The 27,774-nt window shown below is 41.1% G+C and overlaps 1 protein-coding gene across 7 annotated transcripts in view; it reads right to left on the bottom strand.

Annotated features, from left to right (window-relative positions):
• The window catches only part of NRP1 (neuropilin 1), a 199,031-nt gene that overhangs the window by 55,285 nt on the left and 115,972 nt on the right, over positions 1–27,774 (bottom strand). For all 7 annotated transcript variants that reach the window (XM_006770953.2, XM_006770949.2, XM_006770952.2 and 4 more), the window contains 3 exons: positions 18,596–18,751; positions 13,316–13,460; positions 3,659–3,990 (listed from right to left, as the gene is read on the bottom strand). In XM_006770953.2, coding sequence (XP_006771016.1) covers positions 3,659–3,990; positions 13,316–13,460; positions 18,596–18,751 — 633 coding nt within the window. The remainder of the gene's footprint in view (positions 1–3,658; positions 3,991–13,315; positions 13,461–18,595; positions 18,752–27,774) is intronic.

Here is a 27,774-nt window from a genome sequence, read left to right as displayed (position 1 = left end):
TGTAATTTTTTAAAATTGTATGGGCACTCACATTTTTCTAAAATATATTTTTATTGATTTTAGAGATGAGGGGAAAGCGGGGAGAGGGAGAGAGAGATAGAGACATTGATGAGAGAGAAACATAGATCTGCCACCTCCTGCACGCCTCCCTAAAGTGGGCATGTGCCCTGACCAGGAATGGAACCAGTGACCTCTTGGTGCATGGGTCGATGCTCAACCACTGAGCACATTGGCTGGGCAGAACTGGGTTAATTTTACTAGCATGAGATCATTTATAAAAAATCTGTGTCCTTTTACTAATCATGTTTTAGAAAAGGGCTTTGTGTATTTAGATATTCTATGTGCTCCTGAAAAGTCTAGTTAATACAAAGACTGATATATCTTGTCCATCATTTGAGTAGGAAGCAAGGAGAGGGCATAGAAGATTTTAAATTCATTAAAGTGCTATTGCATTTCACAAAATAGTACTCATTTCACTGTTACATATAAGGGACATGGCATCCTAAGGAGGTAACCTTCATTTATAAGTTTAAATATAGTATGTTTTAAATATCTTTATACAATTTATAAATATGTACTGCTTCTAAGGTGAAGGTTTTACCAGTATCTTTTCTCATATAAATATTTTATTTCTGGGAAAGGGCATTTAGGGGTAACTTATTAAGCTCTATCTAAACAACTTAGAAGCTTTCATGGTTTTAAATACTATAGAATCATGGTAAAAAAAATAATAATATTTTAGGAATAAAATTAAACACATTCAACCAATCTTGAATGGACTTTTTTTTGTTAAAACTGAAAGCTGTGTGTTGCCTTCTTGTGCAATTCTATATGCAATGTATTACAAGAGAGTGATAGCTTTAGACTTGATAGGAGATATGTGCATTGGACAACACAGGGTAGCATATGGTGCATCCTTTCAGAGGTTACAGTACTTTGTTATCTTTCTGTCTGAGAACCCTAGTATTGAAGAACATGTCACTACAGCACACACTGCCATATGACAGCAGCTCCAGGAAGTTGTTGATTTCCAGCACACTTTGTGATAAAGTCACAAGGCTCATGACTCCTTCAGAGATTGACTCTTAGGGAGAATTACAGTTTTCTATTTATTTTACTTTTTCTCTCATCAAAACAAGAGGGGCAGACATAAAATGGAAAATGAAATGGACACAAGAAAGAAAATATCTACACACAGATGACAATAACTCTGACAATGTTTTAGAAATCACAAGTTAATGAGAGGTGAGATGGAAGTGAAATTCTTTCACTTCTGACAGCATCATCCCTGTCATAGGCTGACCTGCAGCCAGTGGGGGAGAGGGAAGTCTCTGCAGAGCTCCATGTCTGAAGGAGTGGAGCTGACTGCACTGCCCAACTTTTGATTTCCTGCCTGTAATACCTTTGCTTGAGTCATATGTTAAGCCACATTCCCACACTTGCCTAGAGTGGGACCAAAGAAAATATTCCCTCCAATTAGCTAGAATCTTCTTTTCACAAAAGAGGTAGGTCCTGGGCAAAGTGGGGTTGGGAAAGATAGAACAAAAAGCCAGTTGTTTGGGGTGTGAGAAGTTTCATTAGCTGAATACAAATCCTTCACCACATACAGCATTGAATGTCTATGGTTTGTTACTTATTTTAGTCTCAAACCAGCTTCTGGGTCACCCAACATACTCCTTTCCTAGTTGGCATTGTGTACTAAGGAAATTCAAATAGATTTAATAATCACCCTAAGAAAAACCTAATCAGTAAAGAACATCTGTTTGGTTAAAAAATATCACACCACATGTTCTATTGAACATTGGAATGTTTTTATATTGAGACTAGAGGCCCTGTGCATGAAATTTGTGCACAGTGGGGGTCCCCTCAGCCCAGCCTGCACCCTCTCCAATCCAGGACTTCTTGGGGGATATCCGACTGCTGGTTTAGGCCCGTTCGGAATCGGGCCTAAACCAGCAGTCGGACATCCCTCTCACAATCTGGGACCACTGGCTCCTAACTGCTCACCTGCCTGACTGCCTGATGGCCCCTAACTGCACCCCCTGCCAGCCTGATAACCCCTAACTGCCTCTGCCTGCCTGCCTGATTGCACCTAACTATCCTCCCTGCCAGCCTGATCACCCCTAACTACCTCTGCCTTCTGGCCTGATAGCCCCCAATTGCCTTCTCTGCTGGCCTGGTCACCCATAACTGCCCCCTTCACCATCCTGGTCACCCTTAATGCCCCCCCTGCAGCCTGGTCACCTCTAACTGCTCCCCCTGCAGGCCTGGTCACCCTCAACTGTGCCCCCACCAGCCTGGTCACCCCTCACTGTCCCCCTGCAGCCTGGTCCCCTCTAACTGCTCCCCCTGCTGGCCTGGTCACCCTCAACTGTGCCCTCACCAGCCTGGTCACCCCCAAATGCTCTCCCTGCCAGCCTGGTCAATCCCAACTTCCTCTCCCACTTGTCACCCCCAACTGCCCGCCCCCCCCTGGCCTGGTCACCTCACGCAGCCTGCTGTTCAATTGTTTGGTCATCCCTCACTAATCCCCTTGCCAGCCTGGTCGCCCCACACAGCCTGCTGTTCGGTTGTCCATCCAGTTGTTTCAGTTGTGATGGCCCCTGGCTTTTTACAGATTGGTATTCACTTCTCTTTTCACTGGATCAAGAGCAAGCTGCATTTTAAAAGGTTCCAATGCATAAAAAAATACTTATTACTTAGAATGGTCAAAGGTAGAAACAATCTAAGTGTCCATCAATGGATGAAAGGATAAACAAAATGTGGTATGTACATACAATGGCGTATTATTCAGCCTTAAAAAGAGGAAATTCTGACATGGATCACCTTGAAGACATTATGCTAAGTGACAAATGCAGGGTGAGGCAAAAGTAGGATTATAGTTGCTCATATGGAAAATAATATAATAATCAATAAATGATAATACAAAAATAAACTGTTTTGCATACTCACAACTGTAAACCTGCTTTTGCCCTACCTTGTATTATATGATTACACTTGTATGAAGTAGCTGGAGTTGTCAAATCCATAGAGACTGAAAGTAGAAAGGTGGTTTCCAGGGACTGGGGGAGATGGGACACAAACTTTTTTTGCTTAATGGACACAAACTTTCAGTTTTGCAAGATGGGGAAGTTCTGGAGATTGGTTGCTGAACAATATAAATATACTTAACATTACTGAACTATACACCTACAAAGGTTAAGAAGGTAAATTTTATGTTATGTGTATTTTATCATAATTAAAATTTTTTTAAATATATTTAAAGGAGGGAAGACGATCTAACAGGAAGGGAAGGGTTAACTGATAAATTAGAGTCTGCTGAGAGATTTTAAGTTTTTGCCCAGTTGCTGCTGGCAACTCCCTGATCCCCACCCTCATGGGGATAGTTACTCTATCTCCTGACTGTGTTCAACTACCTGCTTACCCTAAGGGAAGGAAAGGTGGCCAGCATTGCAATTCTTTTCTATGTTTATCTCAGGTATCACTTTCTGTACTTCAATCTTGTCTGTCCTAGAATTGGGGGTCACTGATCTCAGGAATGAAAGGAAATAAGAAGCCTTTCTTCCTCAGGAAAGGGCGAAGGTCCTTGAGCAAAGTCAAGGATGTGAGAAAGTACTTCCTCATGGCAGTCCACTTACTCCACGTCCCTGGATCTTACCTTAGCCTTGCGTTTGCTGTCATCCATGATCATTTTCCAGTCTGAGCCATTGTTGCTGTACCCAATCTTGAACTTCCTCATGGACACTTTGTTCTCCCGGTGCTTTCCCCCCTGAATGATGATGCCCCTCACAATCTTCTCCTCCCCTAAGTCCACTTGGAGCCACTCATTTATGTATGGATGAGGTGCGGGTGGCAGTACCCAGCCAGAGCGACTAGTCACAAGGCGAATGTTTTCAGGCATCCAGTTCCTGTCCCTTTGGTTTGAGGCTGTAATCTGGGAGTCAGAAATAAGACCAGACACCATGCCCAACATTCCAGAGCAAGGATAATCTAGAGGGTGAAATGAAATAGATAATGTAAAATGATTTTATGCTTAGAAAAAAATATGACATATTAAGTAAAAACATTTTCTGTATCCATGCCTATAAGTGTTTAAGTCTTTGTATCATTTATACCACATTTCAATAAAGAAAAATTTCAATAAGACCATACATTTCCCTCCTTTCTGAGTTTTTCCAAGACAATTAATAACATCATAGATCTTCTTATATCTTCTATAAAAACCCATGTAGCTTCTGAGAATAATGAGGGTATCAATCATTGAGTAATTGATTGGGAGGTTAAAAACAAAATGGTGGGCAGCCATGGACCTAGAGCAAGCGGGAAGCTTGGTTGCCCCAATGATGGAGGAAGCCAAACTTCCCGCCTGCTGTGGCTGGCTCTGAGCTCCACTCAAAGCAACAAAGTTTCAATTATAAAAGATAAATAAACCCCAGATACCTGCTTTCAGACAGCTGTGGCCACGGAGCTGGAGCGAGCGGGAGGCTTGGGTTTGCCCCTGGCAATGGAGGAAGCCAAGCTTCCCTCCTGCCCACCCTGGCCAGCTCTGAGCTCCACTCAAGGCTACAAAGTTTCAATTATAGAAGGTAAATAAATCCCAGAATAAAAAAAAAGAAAAGAAAAAAAGGAGAGGCTGGGAGCTCCCATTGCTGGGCAGCTTGGCCAGCCTGAATATGGCCCTCAGCCCCTCACCCAGACTGGCCAGGAACCCCAGTGGGGAACCCTCACCCAGAAGGGGGTGTGACCAGCCTGCAAACAGTCATCAGCCTCTCACCCAGGCTGGCCAGGCACCCCAGCAGGACCCCCACCCTGATCTAGGATAACCTTCAGGGCAAACTAGCTGGCTCCCACCTGTGCATCAGGCTTCTAGCCTATATAATAAAAGGATAATATGCAAATTGACCCTAACAACAGAACAACTGGGAATGACTGGTCACTATGACACACACTGACCACCAGGGGACAGATGCTCAATGCAGGAGCTTCCCTCTGATGGTCAGTGCGCTCCCACAGGGAGCCACAAGCCAGGCTGATGACTGCCAGTACAGTGGTGGTGGTGGGAGCCGCTCCCACCTCCTCAGCAGCGCTAAGGATGTCTGACTGCAGCTTAAGCCTGCTCCCCGCTGGCAAATGGACATCCCCCGAGGGCTCCTCGAGGGATCCCAGACTGCGAGAGGGCACAGGCCTGGCTGAGGGACCCCCCGAGTGCACAAATGGTCAACACTTCAATTATTCTCCTTTCTAAATTATACATCTCAAACAAAGACATGCACAGGAATAATAATCTATTTTTCTTTGAAACAACTCAATTCTGCATAATATAATCAAAAGTTAGTCTCAAGATATAAGATCTAAAGAGGTATATATCTAATACAGTTAAACTATATCCATGTTATCAGCTGAAACTTAAGAATTAATTACTGAGGTACTTTCCAGATCATGGATTGATATACAGTATAGATCATGTCATTTCTTTTCACACATTCTGTGCCTACTTACATAGCAATTATGCATGCACTTTCTTTTTTTTCTTTATTGATTAAGGTATTACATATGTGTCCTTATCCCTCCATTGCCCCCCAAATCCCCCACTCATGTCCTCACCCCCCTAGTGTCTGTATCCATTGGTTAGGCTTATATGTATGCATACAAGTCCTTTGGTTGATCTCTTCCCCTTACCCCCACCCTCCCCTACCTTCCCTCTGAGGTCTGATCAATGCTCCTCTGTCTCTGGATCTGTTTTTGTTAATCAGTTTATGTTGTTCATTATATTCCACAAATGAGTAAGATTATGTGATATTTATGCATTCACTTTAAACCAAGGATGCCAGGCCTTCCATAGGATGTCCTTGCAAAGCCTCTTCTCATTTACTCCTTTAGATAGAGGCAACTGAAATGAAGAACTCCTTCACCAGGGGTGTTGGGTATGGGGAGGCTTTCTTTCATTCTGTTCCCTCCATCTTGCCCTTCCCACTATCTGACCAATTAAAATCTTGACCCATTTTCAAATGCCATGTCAGTTATTCTCATGTCTCCAACTGGGGTAGTTTCCTTTTCTGGAGGTCTTTTTGTATATCAATGGCCACATTTAGTTCCTTGGATGACTGCTATTTTCCTCCCCACATTTTAAGTTCTCTTGATGGAGGAACCACGTCCTATTTAAAAATTTTCTACAATTCCTTGTGCCTTGCTTTATAAATAGCATTTGCTCAACAAATATTCAGTGAATGGATCAAATTATTAACACAATAAAAGGCAGCTGTCCATTTTCAAAGCACCTTTTCCTAGATGGGATCTGGAAACTAACAATACTGTAAATTCAATGGGGCTTATGAAAAGATTTACAAAAACTATTTTACTGGGGGGATATAAAATTATAGTGTTAAAAATAGAAATCACATTTTTAGTCAGTGTGGTCACACCTGTTTGATTCAAAACCAGATGTTACAATTTGGAGAAAAACACAATTAACTTTAATATTTTAACAACAGCAGAACCTTTACCAAATTAATGTCCTTTCTCTAATGCAGAGCTGGCTAGGGTGCAGTTTACAACCCACAAACCTAGCATGCCCAACTTCTATTTGGCCAACAAATACATGGAGGACAGACTGCCATTGCTTTTGTCTGTCTGTTTCATCCAAAAACAACAAAGAACAGTAAAAGGGAACCTTGATTGGCCTTTGACAGAAAACTTTGAGAGTCTTTCAGCAATTCTTGGGAGAAAAACCAACCAAACAAACAAACAAACCACAATTCAAGGTGTAAATGAGATGGAGGAATTTAATTTCATTTTCCATAGTATTAGGCTGGGTCAGATGTACTTCAGCCTGGCTACATGTCAAATCCTTTGCATATAGTATTGCCAGATTTAGCAAACAAGTAATCAGATAAAAAGACAAGACAAAACAAACAAACAAACAGAAAACAAGAAACATGATGCCAAGCTAAATTAGAATTTCAAACAAATAAGGAATGATGTTTTAGTATAAGCATGTCCCAAATATGGCATGGAGTATACTTATCCTAAAAAATTATCTGTCATTTATCTGCATAAAACTTAAATGGACATTTTATATTTTACCTGGTAACCCTGTTTGCAAAGCTTAAAAACCAGTCCTAGATGAAAAGAAGAGATGAGTTCTGTGATGGTGAATTCAGGTGGTTGTTTTCGTTAACATTATTTTACAATAAAATCTTTGTACTTAATGGGAAAACTGAGATATACTGATAAGTCAAATACTCAGTTAACCGATTTTCAAAGAATGTGAAGGTAATAACTTCAGTTGATGGAAGAACCTGAATGAGCACAATTAACTCTTCCCCTGATGACTCAGAAAGTATCTTTGGATGCTGTGGTGCCTGAAATCACCACTGAGAAGTTCTGATTAACATAGGAACACACTAATGTGTGCAGAAGGACTAGTTAATACATGCCTGGATAACAAATACAAGGCTGTAGTGTGTTCTCATACATTAAGCAGTTACCCTACAAGATTAATTTTACCAATTTCCATCTTTGCCAAAATGATAAAACCTGCTCTGTCAATAACCTATAAAGTAGAATGGTTTGCTACATTCTTGTTTGTATCTCTATAGGATGACACATCATTGTATACTCTGGATTACCCAGGATTAAAATTTTCAAAAAAGCATTTTTTGAATACTTTAAATCTACAAAAATTAGATTAAAACTGGTGCTCTGGAGAGTTTGGAAGTCAAGTGCTGAATTTACATGGTAACTTTTAATTCAAGGGTCAATTTTTGAAATCACTTGTTTCTCAGAAGGCATGGATAAAACTGCAATTCATTCATTCACTCATTCATTCAAAAATCAGCACGTGGAACACATTATGTTCCAGGCATATAAGACACAATAAAAAATAAGTCCACCAGGGACACTTCTACTTTCATCAAAAAATAAACAATACTGAAATGAAGACTACACTACAAGGAATCAACAGCAGATTAGAAGAAGTAGAAGATTAAATCAGTAATTTGGAAACTAGGTAGCAGAAAACATAGAATTTAAATAAGCAACAACAACAAAATAAAATTTTCTCATTGGAGTGTCTGCTTGCTGGGGCTTATTGTAGGTTCAATTTATTGTCTAACATGCACTGTCTAGTTATTGGATACCATTTAGTAAGCACTTACTCTAAACGGGGTATGTTACATATATTCTTTCACTGAATCCTTATTATGGCTGAATTAAGTTTAATCTTTTAAAAATATGTATTTTTATTGATTTCAGAGAGGAAAGGAGGAGAGAGAGAGATGGAAACATCAATGATGAGAGAGACTCAAGATGGGCTGCCTCATGCACTCCCCGCATAACAGTCAAGACTACAACCCAGGCATGTGCCCTGACCAGAATAGAACCATGACCTCCTGGTTCATGGGTTGCCACTCAACCACTGAGGAACACTGGCCAGGCTGAAATAAGGTTAATCTTACTGACCAAGAAATGAAGGTCAAAGGGACTAAATGTCTTGCTTATGGTCACATGTTCACTAATGGATAGTTCAGAGCCAAGCTTGGATGTCTGTGTACCTTCTATTTATGTGACCATCATTATAACATGATAGCCTCTTTAAGAAAGCCTGCCTTGATAATTATTTGTATTCTGTAGCTGTCTTACTAAAGAGAAAATATCTAAAATAAAGTAGGGGTCACAAATAACAAACTAGCCCTATGAGCCTAAAAACAGTATCTTACTTGGAAAAACAAAACCAAACCGCAGGCTATATACAATAGTTGTAAAATAGAATTTGCTATTTCAGATATCTGTTTAAACAACTAAGTCATTTAATCATTTTAAAAAATACAATATATTATTTGCCTCTATACATGTGAAGACTCACACATTCTTATAATTAACTCTCAGGAAAATCCTTATGAAAATGAAAACAGAGCATTCCCGGTTAAATAAGTATTTTATTTAACTAAAAGGAGAGCCTGGAAATTCAGAGTTCAGACTAACACATTTAGAGTTTTTATAAAGTTTACCTCTTTTTTTTTTTGGTACAGTGACATGAGATTAAGTTGGAGTAATAGGACAGAAATTTCCACCTTGACTTCAAATGGTCTTGTTTCTGCAAATTTACGAGTATCTCTTAAATTTGTAATGCTCTGAAAATGACCTAGAAGTTTCCCTTATATAACTCCTGAGAAAAAAATAAAGCCAAGGTTATAACTTACTTTTCAATGTCCTTTCCTCCTCCAAACTCTCCCACCCAATTCCTGCCTCCAAGGCCTTGACCTTTCTAAGTCTTAGGTCCTAAAACAATAAACATATCTGTCTTTATGATGGAAATAAATAACATTTTGGTAAGAAATCAGATGTCAGTTTTTACTTTCTAAAATGGGCTCTACTGTAAACAGCATAGTTTTATTTCCCCCCCACTTAGTTTGTTCTTTTCTAAATTGCTTACAATTTTATGGAAAATTGCCTGGGTCACTTTTTTCCCCCCCTTCAAAAAAATCAGTATTTCCTTATATAAAAATAAAATAGAGTTGGCCTTCATGAAATGAGAAATTAAATACCCTAAATAAGAATACTAATATAACATTAAAAGATAGTTCACAGGCTTTTAAAAATTGTTTACTTTTCATTACTTTTAGTGAATCAGTTATTGATTCTGTTTTGAATTTTTAAACTTACTCTAAAGGTTACATTTTACTGCTCTTTTAAAAATGAAAACATTGCATTGTATTTATTTAAATGAAAGGGAACTCTGTCTTGACTGCTATTTTCTTCAGAATGCCCCATGGACAAGTCATAACAGTACTGATAGCCATAGCAATACAGTGAGAATAACAGCAGGATCATTCTTTTCCTTCTAGGTCTGTCCTGACCTGGCCACTTTTTTTTTAGCTACTTAGTCTCTTAGAACTACACCTTCTGTATCTCTTAATTGGGTATAACCCGCCTACTTCTAACAAATTTAACAGACTTTAAAGTCTTATAAATGCCAGAATAAGCAAATTAAAAAACTAGAAGTATTGCCCAATTGATTTTTAAAATTAGTATATTCATTCAATAAAAGATAGCTATTGAGACAACAGCTAAGAGAAAGTTGCCAAGGTAGTTATTGAGTAAAAGGAGAAATTCTTGCAATTTAAACTCCTTAACTATAGTTCATGAGGTCACCTCTAGAATTCAACATTAAAAAGATAAAGCAGGAGGAGAACATTCCATACAATATGCAAATAGACCAAATGGTGGAACAACCAAACCGAACAACTGGTCACTATGATGTGCGCTGACCACCAGAGGATGCGTGCAGAACATGGCAGGTGTCGGCAGCATGCCTGCAGAACACAGAACATGGCGGGCATCAGCTGTGGTGGGATGGTGGAGCAGGTGAGTTGGGGCACCAGACCAAGGTGTGGCGCTGGTCGTTGTCATCAGGCTGAGCCTTTGGTGGTTACTGAAAATTCTTTGCTCCTGCGCACCATGATGCCGCCAGGCACTCACACCTGCTGCCAGCACCGGCCCCTGCTCACACTCATTGCCGGCACCAGAGCCGCCGCTTGCACCCACTGCTGGCGCCCGGCCCTGATCGCTTAGGCATTGTCAGTGGATGTGAGTGGCAGCTGCCTGCCCAGATTTGCCCTGAAGACTTCTCCACTTCCCCCTGCTCCTGAGGGGCAATCAGGGCAGCAGTCACTGCTCACACCCGCTGCTGGTGCCGGCCCCAATTGCTCCGTGCCATCAGCAGATGCCAGCGGGGCCAGCGCCGTCAGTGCATAGGAGCAGCAGTGAGAGCAGGGCTGCAGGCAGACAGAGGACCTGGAGCCGTGGTGGGAGGGGCCAGATGGGGGTGTACAGGATGGGCCAAGACCTGCCCCTGTCCCCACCACAGCCTTGCCATCCACAGTTTCTTTCAAGGTGCACAGATTTGTGCACTGGGCCCCTAGTTTAATATAAATCTACTAAGTACCTTTCAATGTGCCCAGCACTCAGGAGACAGGGATAAAAGTCACTTAACACAGCTGGCATGTGGTATGTATTTTTGAACTGGTGCCTTTCCACAATACTAATGTTGTGGCCCCACCCCATAACAAAGAAACAGGATTTCCGGAGGATGAGGCCCAGAAATCAGGATTTTAAAAATATTCCCAGGTGATTCTAATGTGCAGCCAAGATTGGGAACCACTGGTCTAAATCCAAATGAAAATGACCACATATATGCAAAATGACTTTCCCTGAATTTAAAGGTTTATATAAATCACTAGAGGCCTGGTGCACAAAAATTTGTGCACTCGAGGGAGTCCCTTAGCCCGGCCTATGCCCTCTTGCAGTCTGGGACCCCACAGAGGATGTCCACCTACTGGCTTAGGCCCACTCCCTGGGGGATTGGGCCCAAGCTGGCAATCAGGCATCCCTCTGGCAGCCCGGCAAGCCTCAGGGGATGTCCACTTACCAGCAGGGAGTAGACCTAAGCTGCAGTCAGACATCCTTAGTGCTGCTGAGGAGGTGGGAGAGGCTCCCACCACCACCGCTGTGCTGGCAGCCATCAGCCTGGCTTGTGGCTGAGAAGAGATCCCCTTGTGGGAGCGCACTGACCACCAGGGGGCAGCTCTGGCATTGGGCGTCTGCCCCCTGGTGGTCAGTGTGTGTCCTAGTGACCAGTCATTCCCAGACATTCTGCTGTTAGAGTCAATTTGCATATTACCCTTTTATAATATAGGATAGAGGCCTGGTGCATGGGTGGGGGCCGGCTGTTATTGGGAGTTATCCAATAACTAGACAGTGCATGTTAGACAATAAATTGAACCTACAATAAGCCCCAGCAAGCAGACACTCCAATGAGAAAATTTTATTTTAGAGGCCATGTTCCCCTCATAGTGGAAGCTGATGAAAGTAGAAGTGTCCCTGGTGGACTTATTTTTTATTGTGTCTTTTTTAAAAATTGTTTTATTGCTTAAAGTATTACAAAGATTATTACATATATCTCCTTTTTTTTCCCCGTCCTTAACAATCCCCCGGCCTCCCCTACCCCCCAGTGTCTTATGTCCATTGGTTATGCTTATATGCATGGATACAAGTCCTTCGGTTGATCTCTTACCACCCCCTTCTGCCCCTCAACCCTCCCGGCCTTCCTGTTGTAGTTTGACAGTCTGTTTGAGGCAGCTCTGCCTCTGTATCTACTTTTGTTCATAAGTTTATAATGGTCTTTATTATCCATAAATGAGTGAGATCATGTGGTATTTTTCCTTCAGTGACTGGCTTATTTCACTTAGCATAATGCTCTCCAGTTCGATCCATGCCATTGCAAATGGTAAGAGTTCCTTCTTTTTTACCGCAGCATAGTATTCCATTGTGTAGATGTACCACAGTTTTTTAATCCACTCATCTACTGATGTGCACTTAGGCTGTATCCAGGTTTGTTTATTTTTTGATGAAAGTAGAAGTGTCCCTGGTGGACTTATTTTTTATTGTGTCTTATATGCCTGGAACATAATGTGTTCCACGTGCTGATTTTTGAATGAATGAGTGAATGAATGAATTGCAGTTTTATCCATGCCTTCTGAGAAACAAGGGATTGATCTCAAAATTTGGGTTTATTTATCTTCTATAATTGAAACTTTGTTGCCTTGAGTGGTGCTCAGAGCCGGCCGCAGCAGGCGCGAAGCTTGGCTTCCTCCATCACTGGGGTATCCAAGCCTCCTGCTTGCTCCAGCTCTATGGCTGCCGGCCACCATCTTGTTTGGGTTAATTTGCATATAGTCGCTCTGATTGGCTGGTGGGCGTGGCTTAAGGTCTAGCAAAGGTATGGTCAATTTGCATGTTTGTCTTTTATTAGTGTAGATAACTAGGCTATAGAGAGCACCTGGGTAGGCACATGGGCATTTCTTTAATTATTATCAGCTGAAGCCAGTGGTGTTGGCAAAGTCACATCCTGGAAACACATTTTGCTAAAAGGCATGAGTGTTGTAGGTTTGATCTTCAGCCCAGGTGCCAGGGGGTGGGTTTTGTTATTTAAATTCAGGGATGAATATGACTCAGGCCCACCCAAGAATGCAAATAATCTCCTTTGTCTTGACTTTTAGTAAAACTTCCTGTTTTTTGCTGTATAAAATAAATAAACTGTATCGGCTCTGGGTCACTGTTTCTGTCCCTGTCTCATCATCAGAGGACAGTGGTCCCACCCGGCCCCAGCTTTTTCTTCTATCTCTGTGTCTGTCTCTTTCTTTCATTTTCTCAATCCCCAGCTACCCCTACTCAGGAACCCGACCGCTCTCTGGATGTGCTGGATGAGGAGAAGAGAGACATATTTACACTAGGCAATCTTTAAGCTGGACCTTACCTGTTATCTTGCAGCCATATACTTCAAACCTCATAGATATGCCATTTTCCCAAGTCAGAGGTTTAATCCGGACAAATCGAGTTATCAGTGGTTTGGGGAGAACTCCAAACACAACATCTGTGGGGTTGGTGTTTCCCTGAAAGATCTATGGAAAAAGAAAGGGCCCTTTAATAATAGGCTTTTGGGATTGAAAACAAATCCAAAATATGTTTTCACAAATGCTTGAAATTTACAATTTCAACATTGTCTATCCAGGTTGAGGTAGTGTTAATAATTTACCATGTGTTTGTTTGTTTTGTTTTTTCAAATGATGGCAATCAGAAAGAATCGTGTCTAATGTAGAATATTGTCCTAACCATCCATTCAATTTTCAGAGTGGCTAGAGCCTCCAGAAGCACTGTTACAAGGGTAATATTTACTTAAAAATGCACACTATTATATTACAAAGTGGGCAATTACTAACTTTATCATATGGACCTACAAAATGCTAAGGACATTTGATGGGAACTCTCCTTATTTTACTTTCCCAGGAACTCCCAGAAGGTCTGTTTTTTAAATTCTCTGTTCCCAGCTATAGCACAAGGTCAAGTGGCTTTCTCTATTTCAACTCCCATTTCTTGATGGAAGATCTTTTCTCTGACATTCATTAATGACTTTAATCTTTCTTAGTTATTGGCAAAATTTTGTTTTAGTGGTCAAAATAAAAACTTAGTTATAAATAATGCGTAATTAAAACTCAGCTTTTCCAGAGCTTCTGCTTCTAGTTTTAAAAGGAGTCATTTTATTCTAACCACAGGTGTAACGATTGCCTGTCAGAAACCAGTTTCCCACAAGTATTTGTCAGGGCCATGGTGCCAGGCCTGGTGCCACAGCCATGTTCTCTGGCAAGATGTCCAAGCAGTGGAGGCTGTTTGCCTTCGTGGAACATTCTAGCAGTAGACCCACCTCAGATGAAACTGAAAGCTTCCATTTTCCTGGATTTTACTTGGCCCTGGATTGGGGATGGCCTGTATGAAAGTGGCTTTCTCAGTTACATGCCATGGGTGACTAGCACAGCCAGGCCAGACTCCTCTTCTTAGGTGGTGTAACTCGAGTTTAGTGGGCTCATTGGAAGCATGAGATTCCTCGCTACCTTCCCAAATAATTTTGTAGAAGAGAACCACAGTTTCCCAAGGTTTGCTCTTCTCCTGGGAGAAAGGGCTTGTGAAAGTCAAGATGGTGTTTTTACTTCATTTAGCTTAAGTGGCCTGCACAATTGAAGGGGGTCAATGCTTTCCAAAGTTGGCTGTTAGCCTGATCCCTCTCCAGAGAAAATTTAATATGATAATTTATCCCAGCCTGTGATGGACTTCAGATGCCTATCCTACTTCAGCATCTCTCTCTGGGAAACAATCTGTGAGGGAGCATTTTTGTGTGACAAAGAATAATAGGTAGCTGCCAGAAAGAGTAGAGTCCCAAACTATGGTGCTTAACATGTTAACAAGTCCACTTCAGGGAAGCCCAGCAGTCTGTTAGGAGCATTGCATGTGCCAACTCTCGGCTCACACTGAGGGAATTTTTTCTTTCCTGAAAACAACCTAAGGACATGCATTCTATTCAACATGAGGAGGACTGCTGAGGTTGTGATGGTCCCAGGTTGTTCCAGCTGAGGTACAGCCAGCTCTTCCCGAGGAAAGTAAGAAAGATGGTAGAGGGCAGTGGCTGAAAGGCCCCAACATATGGAGAAAGGCAGGTGGCCAACAATAACTAGACTCAAGTGGAAGCTCAGATTTCATTAGGTTCATTAAAAGTGCTCAGACAGATGCCAGGTCTTTATCTTTACTGAACCTTTCTATAGGGTGTCCCAAAATTCACGCAAGATTTGAATTTTGTGTGAGCGTTAACAACAACAACAAAAAATAAAAGTCTAATTTTACTTGTTTTATTGAATCAGATTCTAATATCTGTTGCCCTTTGATTTCAATCCCTTCAATTTGATAAGTATTACCAAGTACCAATCATGGCCCAGGAGCAGGGACAATGAAGACCAATGAAGACCACGGCTTTGCATATGTGCCAGCAAAGCCATGGAAGGCATTTACCTGATGTGCTATTCCATACATAACCCTATACTGTATACTTTATTAATCAATAAAAAATTTACAATTTTTAATTATAAACCTGTATTTTCTGTCAAAATTACTTCTTGCGTGAATTTTGGGACACCCTATATATTCTTTTTGCCTCCCATTCTGAAAGCTTTTATGTGTGCCAGGGTGTTCTGATAGTGGACATCTAACAGAGCTGTGTGCATTGCCAAATACTCCCTAAGGACTTGTGTGTGCTTCCTGACACCCCTCTGAGCCCTGTGGACAGCCGAATGGACAATAGCTGCAGAGAAGGTCTTGAAGATGTAGCACTATTTTAATTTATTTTATTATCCTAGCTAATAATAGACAAACATGGTAATTGACCGTGCCTTCACTACACCTCCCATTGGCTAATCAGTGCGATATGCCAACAAAGATGGCGGTTAATTTGCATACTGCAGGCAGGGCAGGATAGCGCAGCCTCCAGTGAGAGCCGCCATCCCGGGCCGCAGGCCAGCCCCAGAAGCCACCCAGAAGCTGGTGATCGGGGGGAGATTGGTGTCCCCTGCTCAGGCCTGATACCTCTGGTGGAGGTGTCTGGCCTGGGCAAGGGGCCAATCCAGCAATTGGAGGGTGATGGAGGTCGACTCCTCTGGCTGAGGCATCAGGTCTGGGCTAGGGGTGGAGCCAGCAATTGGAGGGGTCTGGAGGTCCTCTGCCTAGGCCTGACACCTGGGCCAGAGGCATCAGACCTGGGTGGGTGGTGGAGCCAGTGATCAGGGGAAGATGGGGGTCCCCTGCCCAGGCTTGACACCTCTGGCTGAGGCGTCAGGCCTGGGTGAGGGGCCGATCCTGAGATCGGAGGGTGATGGGGGTCAAAGCCTCTGGCCAAAGTGTCAGGCCTGGGTGAGGGCAGAGCCAGTGATCAGGGGGAGATGGGGGTCTTCTGCCCAGGCCTGAAGCCTGGGCCAGAGGTGTCAGGCTTGTGGGGTTGGGGGTGGGGAGGTCAAGCCAGCTATTGGTGTAAACTACAGAGGAAACACCTTTTCTGACCTCTCGTTGGTTAAGCTCCCTGTATGCCACTGGTAATATTCTTAGTAACTTGGGTAATAAGAATCCAAAAAGGTGATCTAGGGTTTTTCACCACACTCCTGGCAAAAAAAAAAAACGAAGGTCCACTGCTGGAGGGCTAAGAAATGTCATATCCTGCCCTAGCCAGTTTGGCTCAGTGGATAATGCTTCGGCCTGCCGACTACAAGGTCTGGGTTCAATTCTGACCAAGGGCATGTACCTAGGTTGCAGACTCCTCCCTGGCCAGGGCCCATGTCAGGGCTGTGGGCCCTATCCCCAAGGGGAGCAGGGAGCGGGCCTAAGCTGCCACTAGGACATCCCCTGAGGGTTCCCAGTATGTGAGAGGGGGCAGGCTGGGCTGAGGGACACCCCCCCTCAGTGCACGAATTTTGTGCACCAAAATATATAAATGATTTCAGAGAGGAAAGGAGAGGGAGAGGAAGATATAAACATCAATGATGGGAGAGAATCATTGATCACCTGCCTTTTGCATGCCCCCTACTGGGGATCAAGCCCTCAACCCAAGCATGTGTCCTTGACCAGAATTGAACCTGGGACCATTCAGTCTGCAGGCTGATGCTCTATCCACTGAGCAAAACGAGCTAGGGTAGCACTCATTTTTTTTTTTAAAGAAATGGCCTGAAGGTCAGAGGTCAGTTCTCCCACTCTCTCTCTCTCTCTTTTTAAAATATGTTTTTATTGATTTCAAAGAGAGGAAGGGAGAGAGGGAGAGAGAGAGAGAGAGAGAGAGAGAGAGAAATATAAATGATGAGAGAGAATCATTGATCAACTGCCACTGGCAAATCCCCCACTGGAATGTGCCCTGACCAGGAATCAAATCTCAACCTCCTGGTTCATGGGTCAACACTCAACCACCGAGTCATACTGGTTGGGATTTCTGGATTCTCTTGCTTGTTGTGTGTCCTTGGCATTAGTGTGTTCCCCACCCCTGACCCCCCAATCTATTTGTTTGAAATTAAAGAATGTCTGCAAAAAACTACTCCAAAACAAGAATAAGCCATGAAACTCAGGGTCGAATTTACTTGCTTAACGGCCACGAATGTTGACTATGAGCGTTTTTCTTTCCCAGATGGAGGATTGATTTCATGTCCTCACCAGCTAGACAGTAGCCTTGAACTTGCCTGACCACAAAACTTTCCTCCCATATAGCAGCTGCATATCTACATCCACTTCAATCTTATCTCCCCTAAATAAGAGTGAGGGCTTTGCAGTTAATCAAAGGGAATTAATAGTTCTCTCACTTCACACCTGGAGGCTTTTCTCAGTTTAGGGCCAGGAGGAAGTGAAGGCCATGAATGCTCCAGAGAGAGACAAAGACATGTTAACTGACCTCTTCTCAAATCCAGGATTTCACGTCACTGTACCTGGATCTTTGCTACTATCCTTATCAATTCTATACATTTTACTCAGCTTCAGCAAGCTTTTACTTTTGGAGAAACAGCAAGTGTGAGTTCTCAGAAATCTTTTGATTGCTAAATCAGAGCTAGGGTAACTTTAAGTAAACAAGCAAGCTGAGAAAAAATCACCTCAGTTCCAAATGATTTAGGGTAGAGCTCCCAGGGACAGGGGTTTTCCTCCTTGGTTAAGCAGTGAAGAGGTGGCATGTATGTGATCTTAGGGAACATGATGGACTAATTTGATTCTATTTACAGTGTATTCTCACAGAAGCAGCCAAACACACTTGCAAATTAGTTTGTGAGCCACAGAGGATAGATGAAAAGGACTTTTCTAAAACCAGCCTGTTACAGAGAGGAAGAAAGAATAAATCCATGAAAGAGAATGGAGAAACACAGGGAAAACAAAACAACTCCTATGATCCTAAGAGGACAGTATTCATCTTATGCATAGTCCTTGTCCTTGTGGGATGTATAAAGTGATTCTTGAGTCTGACATTAATTTGGCTGGTATTGACTTTTCTTGGACACATTCATATAATTTGCTTTTGGCTTCTGGATCTGGGAACATGAGACCCCTTTGGTCAGCTTTAAACCTCTAATCGCTCTTTTCATTTTAAATCAATTAAAAAATTAACCAGACCAGACTGAAAGCTCCCAAACAAGTAAAATTGATCGTCCATTTCAAAGACTAAATTGGTTGAAGGGATGGCAGCCAAACTTACAACAGGCTTGTTTCCTTCTTTTATGGTGATCCAGTCTTCCCCATTGGAGCTAATGTCTATTCTGTAAGTTTTGACGTAGTATTTCTTCTTGGTTTCCTTTGAAATAGCTCCCTGTGTCCCAACAGCAGTGACAAAGCGCAGAAGGCCCAAGTCCACCTGCAAGACAATACACATGAGGTCAGCTGCCCATCCCTGCACTGCCATCACCTGGAGCATCTTCCCCTGTGAGCTCCACAGTGTAGTTTCTACCAACCTGGGATCAATAGACCCTAATTCCTCTGGCATCAACAACCCCCAAAATCCCCCTACCATTCCTCTAACAAAAGGCACAAATGGGAGAAGACAGCAATTGCTCTAGGTAGGCAATTGTCGGGAAAGACCTTTCTCATTGCTGCAACCATGATTGTTTAATCCCTGGTGCAAAAGACAAAACAGGGTTCATGTTGCTGTATTTTCTGAGAGTTTAAAAACCTTTCCAAACAGCACATCAATATATGCCATTTTACAAATAGAAAATCAAGGTAAATAAGATAATCTCACATATTGAAGACTTGAGAGGCCTGGACTAGTACTCAAGTCTAACATGGTCCTATTTTCCATCACTATTTAGCATTCTGCCTCCTTCAAATAGAATGCAGATCAGAACAATACTGACTTTGAAAGCACTGTGAGTGTTGTGGTTAGGGAAATTGCCCCTAGATTTGTAATCTGGAATGGAGTAGAGATGAGGAGTGCAGAGTAAGGATTTTTGTTTCTTAGATTTGAATTTCAGATAAACAACAAATATTTTTAATATTAATATGTCCCACGTAATATTTGGGACATACTACAACTAGGTCATGGCTTACTTGAAATACAAATTTAACTGGGTCTTCTCTGGGAACCCTAAATCTAACTAAATTCCAGACAAATAATCAGGTGATTTTAAGTTGCTGTAAAAACTCTCTGATTTCCTAATGTTGCAATCTGAAAGTTAATGGGTACTCTGGACAATGGTTGCACTAAACAGTTTCAAATATTCTAAGGATACTTAATGTTTTACTCATTATCCATTGAGTCATGTCCAATGCCACATCCACTTTAAAGCTGAAGGGCCCTTCAGAACTTGATGTCCAAAGTTGCATGAAGCAGAGCTATTTAAATAAACTCTTCCTGTCAAACTTATAAATGGCTCTTCAGTTTGGAAATGATTAAACATTCCAAGAATGCATAGGCAGATTTGAAATAACTCTAGAACTTTATTCTCTGACTGCCATATTCCTGCTTTTCAAATTTTTTTTCTAGGATACAATTTAGTTGCCAGGTAGAAAAGAAGTTAACCTGTGGTTAGCTAGAAGAATCCTAAGTATTAATAACAGCTGACTTAAAGGAAGGAGCAAGTGATTAGAATTTAGGTACCCAACACAGGAAGCATCCAAGGTCTCAGATAGAAAGGCCCCAAAGGCATATGCATGATCTGTCATAAAAAAAGTTTTCTTTATTCAATGACAATGAAATGCATTAGCAACCTCCCCATGTAATTGCATAAAACTTCCTGCTGTGCTATAAAGCTGCAGATTCTCTTATTTACCACACTGGGATACTTGACATTTCATTTAATTTTTCTTTCTAACATTACTGCCACCAGGTTTAGTACGGATGAGTGACAACCTCACAAAATGACTAGAACTGGGACTCATTGAAATTAAAATCAGAAGGTACCCAGAACTCTGATAAAACAGCCTACCCCGCACTATGAGAACTCTCACTGCCAATGTTGGGGAAGTACTTTCTCCCTTAGTATCTATGGGGAATGCCCTAACAGACAGCTTCCCATACCTGATGATTGGAAGGAGATACATAGCCTTCTGTCTCAGAAGCATCACTGCTCACTCTGCTGGTGTCTGTAGCAGGAGACTCAGAAGGACTTCAAGTCTGTAAGTACACCTTTCTTATGGATGAGGCCTGCTCAGTTAATAATGACATTTTCCTTGATCTATCTTTTTAGTCTCACCTGCTGTATCTATCTTCCAGACCCATTAAAATATTTGTTATTCTGAACACAAGAGAAGCCTTTTCTGCCTGCAAGCCTCAATGTGTACATTACTCTTGATTTAATCATTTCCTCTTTTTTGTTATACTAGTGACTTTTATTTTACTTTCTGGTCTGGTAGGCAGAGTAAGTCACTTGTCACCCTAGCCAGCCATGGGCAAACTACGGCCCGCGGGCCGGATCCGACCCGTTTGAAATTAATAAAACTAAAAAAAAAAACACAAAAGACCGTACCCTTTTATGTAATGATGTTTACTTTGAATTTATATTCGTTCACACAAACACTGCATCCATGCTTTTGTTCCGGCCCTCTGGTCCAGTTTAAGAACCCATTGTGGCCCTTGCATCAAAAAGTCTGCCCACCCCTGTAGAATATTAAGTGTGTAGTTAATGTTGCCACCGCTGAATCCATCCAGTTGTGTTTTTGCTCTATCTCCATCAAGGCTTTTGTGATTTCTTTTAGGGAGTATCTGTGTTTCTATATATAAAAGTAATAGATGCCTATTGAAAATTCATAAGATGCAGAAAAGGTTAGAGAAGAAAATAAAATCTCCATAAGACCACCATTAGGAAATAACCACTAATAGCCTCCCAGAGTTTTTTTTTTTTCTTATTCTAAATGTATGTGAATATGGTGTGCATGTTTTGTTTTTATAAAAACATATTACTTCTATGTTTGATGAGCTTCTTTTTGTTTAGTTCTACGGCTGTATTTCCAAGTCAAGATATTTTTCTACTACATCATTTTCAGTGGCTTTATGATATTCCATGGTAAGGTTGCAGCATAATCTATTTAATCAGCATGCTACCTGTGAACACTGTTATTCAACCTAATGGACATTCATTCAGTGGACACTTAATACTGCTCATCTGTTAAGTTCTGCATTAAGTGGTGAGGATATCAAGAGCAGTAAGAGTGTGGGAAGCACAAACACATGACTGCAGAATGGGGCAATGTGCAGAAAGCATGATGCAGCACAGAGGAAGGAATAAGCGCTTTACCAGAGAATTGGAGCTGGAAGGACTATAGACATTTCACAGATGACTATGATGTCTATTATATGAAAAAATACACAATAGAAGCATGCAAGTGGACACAAAGGGAAAAAGTGTTCCAGGGAGAAGGAGGAGCAGGAAGTGCAGAGGCAAGGAGAAGGAAATGAATGAATGAAATGTTAGACACTAAACAACCTACCACTGTGGTAGGCAGTTAAACAGACAAGTGCAGAGCTAGGACAATTAGCCAGGTACAGAAGGTCACCAGGGCAGAAAGCCCCAGGTGCCTAGCAAAAGACAATTGTAAGGTGAGACCTCACCCCCAGAGTGACCTTACAACCCCTAGCATATCCATGGACATGAAGTTTGGACCCCTGACCTTTTCTCCCTAGAGATATCTAGGCCTCAGTTATATTTCTGCTCCAGGCCCAGAAAAGCAACAAAATCAGACCAGTGACCCCAAGACTGACCTCAGGATCTCCTGCCCTGTCACCAACCAATTAATCAGTGGAGACTACAATCTTGAAAGGACACACCTGGAAAGCTGCTGAATATTCTATTAAGATTTTTCCATGGGACTTCCCCTAAAATCTCCACCCTTAACCCTTAGGACATGGATCAGTTGCGCTTTCCCTCATAGAAACATGTCCAAGCCTTTCGCTTCCCTTTCCTTAGATCCCCTTCCCGAATTCCATATTACTATTGCCTTCCTCACTCCCAAGCTCTAAGGGTCTTTCCTTTACCTCTATAACTTGTTTCCTAAGCCTATTTCTTCTGTGAATTACTTCTTCCACCTCTATGACTTTATAAATAAATGTTCTCTTATGGTTGAAGTCTTGGCTCTAATTCTTCCCTACCCAGAACTCAAGTACTGAGGTTGCTGAACCCAGGTCCAGTCTGACCCCATGCATCTAACAGCTGGTGCCATTCCTGCCCATCTACAACACCAGGTTTCCCTACCTCTATAGACATTTGTCAAGAAATATATTGATATCTGGTCATCTTAAAGCCAAAATAATCAATTGTCATGAAAACCATTCAAAATCAGCCATGACCATCCTCTTGGTGATTTAGCTTTCTGAATTATGATGAACTCTTAGCAACCTCACATTCTAATAGATAAGATTGATGATTCAAGAAAGGCAGCTGGCAAGACAAAGATATAACCCAGAGAAGTTCTAAATATAGCCACCCCTCTGGGTTTGAGAGTTCACTGTCCTAACAATAGTTTCTTTCTTTCCATAAAAATTCACACAGACAATAACCATAGTTAAATAACCTGCTTTTCTTTAATCCAATCAGCTGTGGTCCAATCACTATTTTCTTATTTTTAAAAATATCATTATTTCACAGCTGCCTTATTTTTCATTAGAAGATGGATTTGATTTCACATCTGAGTTTACTTATGTTTAATATTAAGGGTGCTGGTGAGGGGATGTGAAGTTTGGAGGGGGTATGTACACATCTGAACATCAAATACATTTGCTGAAATTGTTGAATGTGTCACTCCCTCCCTGTGTGTGACAAACATCTGGTACTTATATGATGGTATGTAAATTATTTTATAGAAATTCATCAAAATCCTTTTAAAAATATATATATTTCTATTGATTTCAGAGAGGAAGGGAGAAATAGAGATAGAAACATCAATGATGAGAGAGAGTCATCAATCAGCTGCATATTGCACACCCCATACTGTGAATTGAGCCCACAACTTGGGCATATGCCCTGACCAGGAATCAAACTGTGACCTCTTAGTTCATAGGTCGATGCTCAACCACTGAGCCATGCTAGCTAGGCTCAAAATCCTTTTGAGTTCTAGTGGCCACCCTTTGAGTTAGCTGATGTAGCATCATCATCAGAAGTGACTCAATCTGGCATCTTATTTCCAACTAGTGGCCTGGTGTACGAAATTTATGCATGGGTTGGGGGTTGTCCCTCAGCCCAGCCTGCACCCTCTCCAATCTGGGGCCCCTCAGGGGATGTCCACAGGGATTGGGCCTAAACTGGCAATCGGGCATCCCTCTCACAATCCTGCTACTGGCGGATTGGGCCTAAACTGGCAATCGGGCATCCCTCTCACAATCCTGCACTACTGGCTCCTAATTGCTCACCTGCCTGCCTGCCTGATGACCCCTAACCACTCTACCTGCTGGCCTGCTTGCCCCCAACTCACTCCCCCCCCCCAAGCCGGCCTTCTCGCCCCCAACTGCCTCCCCACTGGCCTGATCGCCCCCAACTGCCCTTCCCTTCTGGCCTGATCACCCCTAACTGCCTCTGTCTCAGCCCCGTCACCATGGCTTTGTCCGGAAGGTCTCCCAGTCTAAATAGCATATTACCCTTTTATTAGTATAGATATAAATATAAAATTCCAATACTTCTTGTAGAATCTCTAACCACATCTTACTTTCACTGTGGTCCACACACAAATGAAGATATTGCTAGACAACAAATACAGAAGAGAAAGACCCAACTTTAATTGCGGGGAGTGCACTAATAAAAGAAAACAGCTGTCCGCATTCACTTCTAGGGGCAGGAGATGGTGTCCCAGCAGCTTCTTGGAGTAAGGGGCCCCAAGATGTGGGTTCTAACCACGTTTCTGACTCACTCTTTGTTGTAAAATATCTACAGGTATAATCCACATGTGCTTTATGGCCATGGTATTGTCTTAGTAATGACAGGAAACACATTCCCCAGATAAAGAGAAGCCAGGAGAGGCACACATTTTACTGAAAAGCACTTGAGGACAAAGAACTCATTTCAGCATTATCTAGTAAATCACGTAGCAAACCTTTGCAAACTGTTGGTTAAACACCAGCATGCAGCTTCTGAGCCATGAAATGAATATCCTTGCTTCCTATAATAATAATAATAATAATAATAATATATAACCAGCTATTGGTAATGTCATAATGTAGAAAGCCTAGCCTAATTTCTAAAATGAAAATCTGTCTTGCTCAATAAAATACTGCCCATTGATCTAGATTGGCAAGGGAGTGTTTACCAGCTTTTAACATTCTCAAGGCAGGTCAATGCAAAAGCCTGAAAAAATAAAGAACAAAGAATTAAAGTCTGATTTAAAAACAGGAAGAGCACTTGTCAGTAGGCAGTTTGTGTCAGAGTTTTTTAGAGCATCTCTGATGACTCAAAGAGCTGTTTAATTAATCACTAGACTCTACAAGCTAAAGAAAATATTTTTGAGCAATTGCTCGTTTCCTTAGATAACACATGTGTAGAGCCTGAGCATTTAAACATCAGTGCTGTTATAGGGTCTGTGGGCTTAATTCACAGTACCTGATCATTATGTTACTTAGATGTTGAACTTCTTTTCTTCAATTTTATTTTTCACTTATAGTTTACATTCAATATTATTTTGTAGGCATTTTGATCTTAAACTTTTTATAGTTATCAATCAAAATATACCCACTTTATATTCAGTGACATAATTCTCTATCTTTTTATGTATTTTTTTCACATTACAGTATTACATAGAAAAATACTGTTGGCTAAAACTACTCTTATTAATAGAAAATTCATGAAGCAACATTTCTGTGTCAGGCATTTTATTAAGGGCTAAATTTACATACACTGTCTCTTTCAATTCTCACAATAATCATAGAGGGAAGGTTTTATGGATAAGCAATTAGGAAGAAAGTGATGTGTATACCTCTCTTAGTCCCAGAACTTATCAGGACTTACCCCAGATCAGATTTGTGGGTAAGCCTCTACAACCCATGCTGTTCCCCAATTCATATTGCAAAAACCATAATTATAGAAAAATAATTTAGGATTTCTTAGTAATTAATAATTAAATCTTATGTTACCCTATGTGGAAATTAAATATTTTGCATAATTATACAGAATATGAAACCATTTATGATTACTTTGGTTATTTGTTTAAAATTTACACTGGCTACTGGAAAGCAAAACTTTACAAATGATTCAGTTAAGCTATAAAAAAACAAGATGGTAGTGATAAAGCATATTTAGCAAAAGATAGTGAGGAAACATTTACAATGCTGATAAATAATTAAAATATTCAAGTACAAAAAAAGTGCAATGTAGAAAGAACATCACTCATTTTCTTTTCTAGTCTTAATTGCCTGATTTAATATATTTTTCCATATTTCAATGAAAGAAAAGCATTTTCCTGGGTGGAAACAAACTCCTGGTTGCAACACAGTTTATGCTGATAGTAAAACAATCCCAAGTGAATGAACAGATGAATTTTCCTATCATCTAGATGTGAGCCAACCAGCCAGAATAACATCAGATAAGGTTGTAACAAATGCAGTTGAAAGGCTGGCTTCCCTGACTGCCACTATACTTATAGCAAAAGAACCACAAGGAAAGGGGCAAGGAAAATGAAGTCCCCAAATGAGGGCTGACCTTTGTCTTTTTGGCTAATAAATGGAGATGCTGTTTGTGTGCGCTTAGCTGTGTCTGGATGTATAGCACTTTTTCTCACTCTCATGTTATTTATTTATTTTCTTGCATAAATCAGAAGCAACTAATTAAAGAAGAAATATTTAATTCTGATATGTTCTTTGAACGTGAGTTCCATCTGGTTCTGTTTGAAAAGCAAAATCTGCTGTAGTCATTAAAATTGGTAGGTGGCATTGGTAGAAAGAAACAAAAGGGACTTCTATATAGCAGGTTAATACTACAGCATTTCAACTAGAGACATTTCCAGAATCCAAGCTACTCAATCACTCCAATATAGAAACCATAAAGATCGAAAGTGAAGGAGAACGCTGCTCTAGGGTGGAGACACCATCAATGGTCTCCATTGGCTTGGTGTGACACACACAGAATTAGGCTTCAGAACAGTGCATGGAGCTGTGATATCCCCTGAAAATGCTCAGCTTAATTTATGAAATATATTTAAGATAAACATGAGCAGAGTGCCTTCACATATTCTATGCAAAACCGAGGGTTTTTTCCTTCCATATTTTCTAGATCAGATATAATTGTGCTGAGAAAAATTAGATAAATATTCCATTTCAATTCCTCTCTTATAAGAAACTTGTAAAATCTAGACCTCAAGACACACAATATTCTGATAACAAAAGGGGAAAAAATGAACTTGTATTGGAATTCCTATAAACTCTGGGAAACAGGAAATCAGTATCTCGGGCAATTTAAAAGTGCTATGTGGAGTTAAAGGAAAAGGCTGATTAAATCTCTGTGCTTTAGAAGATATTGTTTTACATCCTTAAAATATACACTGAACTGTGAATTCATTTTTTTCTGTAAAATGAAGTCTTTTGCTTCAATACCACATTAATGTGCAGATGGGTACCTAAAAACCTTTAATAGCTTGGTCAAGAAGATGATATTTGAATGGCCCCCTCTTCAAATTAGAATATTCAGGAGCTATTGGTGGGCATTAAAAGACTCAGGGCTTAAAACTTTTTTTTTCTTTTTAATCCTTGCCAGAGGGTATTTTTTACATTAATTTTTAGAGAGAGTGAAAGAAACGGGGACACAGAGAGAGAAACATCAATGTGAGAGAGACACATCGGATGGTTGCCTCCTGCACATGCCCTGACCAGGGCTAGGGATGGAGCCTACAACTGAGGTATGTGCTTTGACCAGAATCAAACCTGAGACCCTTCAGTCTGTGGGCCGATGCTCTGACCATTGAGCTAACCAGCCAGGGCAGGGACTCAATACTTCTATTTAACATTTTTTGAATTCTTTTTTCTAAGGTGCATTGCATTTAAAACCTGAGCCCGATTCTTTGATCTGGAAAGAGAACAAGTACCGTATTTGCCGGCGTATAAGACGACTGGGCGTATAAGATGACCCCCTAACATTTCCACTCAAAATACAGAGTTTGTTATATACTCGCCGTATAAGACTACCCCCTCTTCCGCACGCCTTCCACACACCAAATAAAAGGTAAAACAATATCAGATTTGATTTTAACATTTTAATTTATATTCAAATGCTTATGACATGCAGGAAAACTGTCACAAGGCTGTATGTAATCAAACATATACATAAGACAGTGCAAGTTTATTACCGGTAAACATACCGGTAATTCACTAAAGAAAACACACTCTATAGACTGGTACCGTAGATGCTTCTCAGGAACACAGGCAAGCAGCCCACAACCTAGAGGGACTGTCAATGATAGAAGAAAGAT

The sequence above is a fragment of the Myotis davidii genome, unplaced genomic scaffold (assembly GCF_000327345.1).
Source record: "Myotis davidii unplaced genomic scaffold, ASM32734v1 scaffold1925, whole genome shotgun sequence".
NCBI classification, from domain to species: Eukaryota; Metazoa; Chordata; class Mammalia; order Chiroptera; family Vespertilionidae; genus Myotis; species Myotis davidii.
Note: the sequence above shows the minus strand (reverse complement) of the source record. Positions and strands in the feature narration are given on the sequence as shown.